Source organism: Nanorana parkeri, unplaced genomic scaffold (genome assembly GCF_000935625.1).
Source record: "Nanorana parkeri isolate BGI_ZX_2015 unplaced genomic scaffold, ASM93562v1 scaffold2742, whole genome shotgun sequence".
Taxonomy (NCBI): domain Eukaryota; kingdom Metazoa; phylum Chordata; class Amphibia; order Anura; family Dicroglossidae; genus Nanorana; species Nanorana parkeri.
The window spans coordinates 8,652-9,472 of NW_017309010.1; the positions used below are offsets into that span (position 1 = coordinate 8,652).

General features: G+C 50.9%; 1 protein-coding gene across 1 annotated transcript in view; it reads right to left on the reverse strand.

Annotated features, from left to right (window-relative positions):
• P4HA3 (prolyl 4-hydroxylase subunit alpha 3) overlaps nucleotides 1–821 on the reverse strand; it is a gene marked incomplete at its 3' end in the record, with an annotated part of 48,726 nt that overhangs the window by 8,464 nt on the left and 39,441 nt on the right. Inside the window, exon 6 of the mRNA XM_018574110.1 lies at nucleotides 548–714. Within this exon, the coding sequence (XP_018429612.1) occupies nucleotides 548–714 (167 nt within the window). The remainder of the gene's footprint in view (nucleotides 1–547; nucleotides 715–821) is intronic.

Consider the following 821-nt stretch of genomic DNA (forward strand, 5'->3'; position numbering starts at 1 on the left):
AAAACGTTAACCCCCCTCCCAGGTGATGAAGGATCTAGTACCCAGTTCTTTAGGAGCTGGGCTAGGACTGAGTAATACTCACCCTATTACAGCAAACGTACAGCAACCGGTTCCCCAAAGCCCAAAGGTCTCCAATTGGTCTTGTGGCCGAAGCCCTTGTGGCCAAAGTCCTCATGTACAATGGAGAACCAGCAGCCACGTCATAAGGATGGGGTGAGGCCACTCGTAGTGCCTGCCCACATTTCAGCACTGTCACGGTGAAGCGGGTTAAGCTTTTGTGTGTGTTGGCTCATCTCCTAGAGGAAATGAGCACTAGACTCTTCATCAGTGGAGGAAGAGAATAGTAGCTGGACTTGAGAAGCCCGTCCCCCACCAGCATGCTGCAGAGGAGGACTCTTGCTCTCTGTGTGGAAGCAGCTGTCTCTCTGCAGAGGTCCGACACCCCCCCCTGCTGACTTAGAGCAATAGCTCTCCAAACAGCATAGTTCACGCCCCCTGATGATTGTACAGAACCTCCCTGTGGAGCTGACCTATCACTCCTCTCTACCTGTGACCCGCGAGTCTGGCACAGTCCCTCGTAGAGATCCCTCGTCCTCAGGTGGGTGACGTTGGGTCGGTGCAGCTGCTGCTCCTCCATCTCTCCTGCGGTCAGATTCTCATCCAATAGCTTCTCATATTTGGCGACGTTTTCAGCCAGCCGCAGGTTGTCGGGATCTGCCAAGGAACAAAAAAAACGATAAGATAAAAAAAGTATATCAGTAAAAGTTTTTATATGAATGGGAATTTTTTTCTCTAAAGAACAAATCTCACATAACCCCCCC